Source organism: Penaeus monodon, chromosome 22 (genome assembly GCF_015228065.2).
Source record: "Penaeus monodon isolate SGIC_2016 chromosome 22, NSTDA_Pmon_1, whole genome shotgun sequence".
Taxonomy (NCBI): Eukaryota; Metazoa; Arthropoda; class Malacostraca; order Decapoda; family Penaeidae; genus Penaeus; species Penaeus monodon.
In genome coordinates, this window is record NC_051407.1 from 22,099,396 (window position 1) to 22,101,060 (window position 1,665).

The 1,665-nt window shown below is 40.8% G+C and overlaps 2 protein-coding genes across 2 annotated transcripts in view; both read right to left on the reverse strand.

Annotated features, from left to right (window-relative positions):
• The window catches only part of LOC119586995 (zwei Ig domain protein zig-4-like), a 31,086-nt gene that overhangs the window by 3,765 nt on the left and 25,656 nt on the right, over positions 1-1,665 (reverse strand). The gene's annotated exons all lie outside the window — the stretch shown is intronic.
• The window catches only part of LOC119586997, a gene marked incomplete at its 3' end in the record, with an annotated part of 28,748 nt that overhangs the window by 1,469 nt on the left and 25,614 nt on the right, over positions 1-1,665 (reverse strand). The window contains 1 exon segment of the mRNA XM_037935738.1: positions 1,025-1,144. Coding sequence (XP_037791666.1) covers positions 1,025-1,138 — 114 coding nt within the window.

Below are 1,665 nucleotides of genomic sequence, written 5' to 3' on the forward strand. Positions count from 1 at the left end.
ATCTGTTAACAATATTTAGGCGTTGATTTTACTTACACGCAAAAATCTCGAATGCGTCCTCGTACAAAAACTGACAACATGTAATCATGTAAATAGCGATGCAATCGTATTCTTATCCAGGTGTTGCTGAGGGGCATGATCACTGAACATACATAGTGATCAGTAAAACTGAAGGATAAGCATGCATTGTGATGCCCAAACCAACTTAACAGTGTGTTAAGGAAATCTCTTAACACACGTAATCAACAGACAATCAACATTCAAGAAATCAGTCTATCTTTAGCTGAAATCTAGTGCTTGTGTACCCAACATCACTGACACATTAAGAATTCAAACTTTACATATTTTCCTTTCTTGATATACTTCTTTAATAGCTCCGACCGAAGAGATCAATGCTACTTTGCATAAACAGCTGCCAGGTGTCTTACTGACATACTCAGCCTACCAAATACCCTTTAGGTCATCCTTACCAGTATCCCTCCTCCAAGGTGAATGGTTGATATTTAGTATGGAAAAAATCTTATTCCGCCAGATAGGTATCAATACCTTCAGAGTCACTCTTCCCGGGTGGCCTGGGTTTCGCTTAAGTTATCCAGTAGTTGTTCACTGTGTGAAGCTTGAAATTTGTCGTAGATAGAATAGTTATGATGTATTGTATAGGATAAATCGTGAATAAAAGAATATATGAGGAAATCTTATCTTAGTGGGGGGAATTTAAAACAACTTGAAAGTTTGTTCATTCTCTAAGGGAAGGTGTATGCTGTTTGGCTGCTAAGCTAGCTAAAGAAGAGGAAACAACGTCGCTGTCTTGGGCAGGTCACCTGGTCTGATGGGTTGTAAACAGTGGCACTGTAATATGTAGTGGAATTAGGGGTATGAATGTTACTCCTGGCAATGCAGCATCTCGTGGGACTCTCATTCTATTTTTCCAGTTGCATCTATAGCCCAATGCAATCTGTATATGAAAAACAGCGTCCCTTCGTGATAGAAACATGGTTATTAACTAGCAATAGTAACAAAAAACCTTTGGCAGTCGCAGATGCACATCGAATGGGACGTGGAGGCTGGATCCTCGAGCTGCCCAGTCACGGGATGCCATTGCCATCAGGCTGACCGCCAACAGGAGGACTCGGATCATTGTTTATGCTGGGAAAAAGGGCAAAGAGAATGGTAAACACGTGCTACTTCCTGTGGTTGGTTACATCAGATGTTAGATATTTCAATTTAAGATTATAACAGATAAGACATAGACTACAGCAGTAAGAAAAAAATCTAAGGTAAGGAAAATGTTTTATGAACAGATATAATAGGACTATGGTCCCAAAGACCCCTTTCCCCTCAGAATCCACCAGGCAACGCAGACGCACCTTTCCGAGTAAATTAAGGCAAAGAGAGCTGTGCGTGCTTGAAACCCGATCTTCTTCGGGATGGAAGGAACACTGTGGATTTCCTGTGATGCTCTTCGTCTTTTAAAGCACGAATGGAATCCGGTTACGCCCCTGGATAGCGATTTTCTAATGAGGCAATTCACACGGTTTCACAAGATGATAGCCATTATTTGCAGATAACATGAGTTGTTGGCAATGAATTTTTGCTCTTTGCTCGCAATGAACTAATATTTTCGACGTTTCCATTTTCCTCAGAAATATGTGGTTCCCCCGTGTA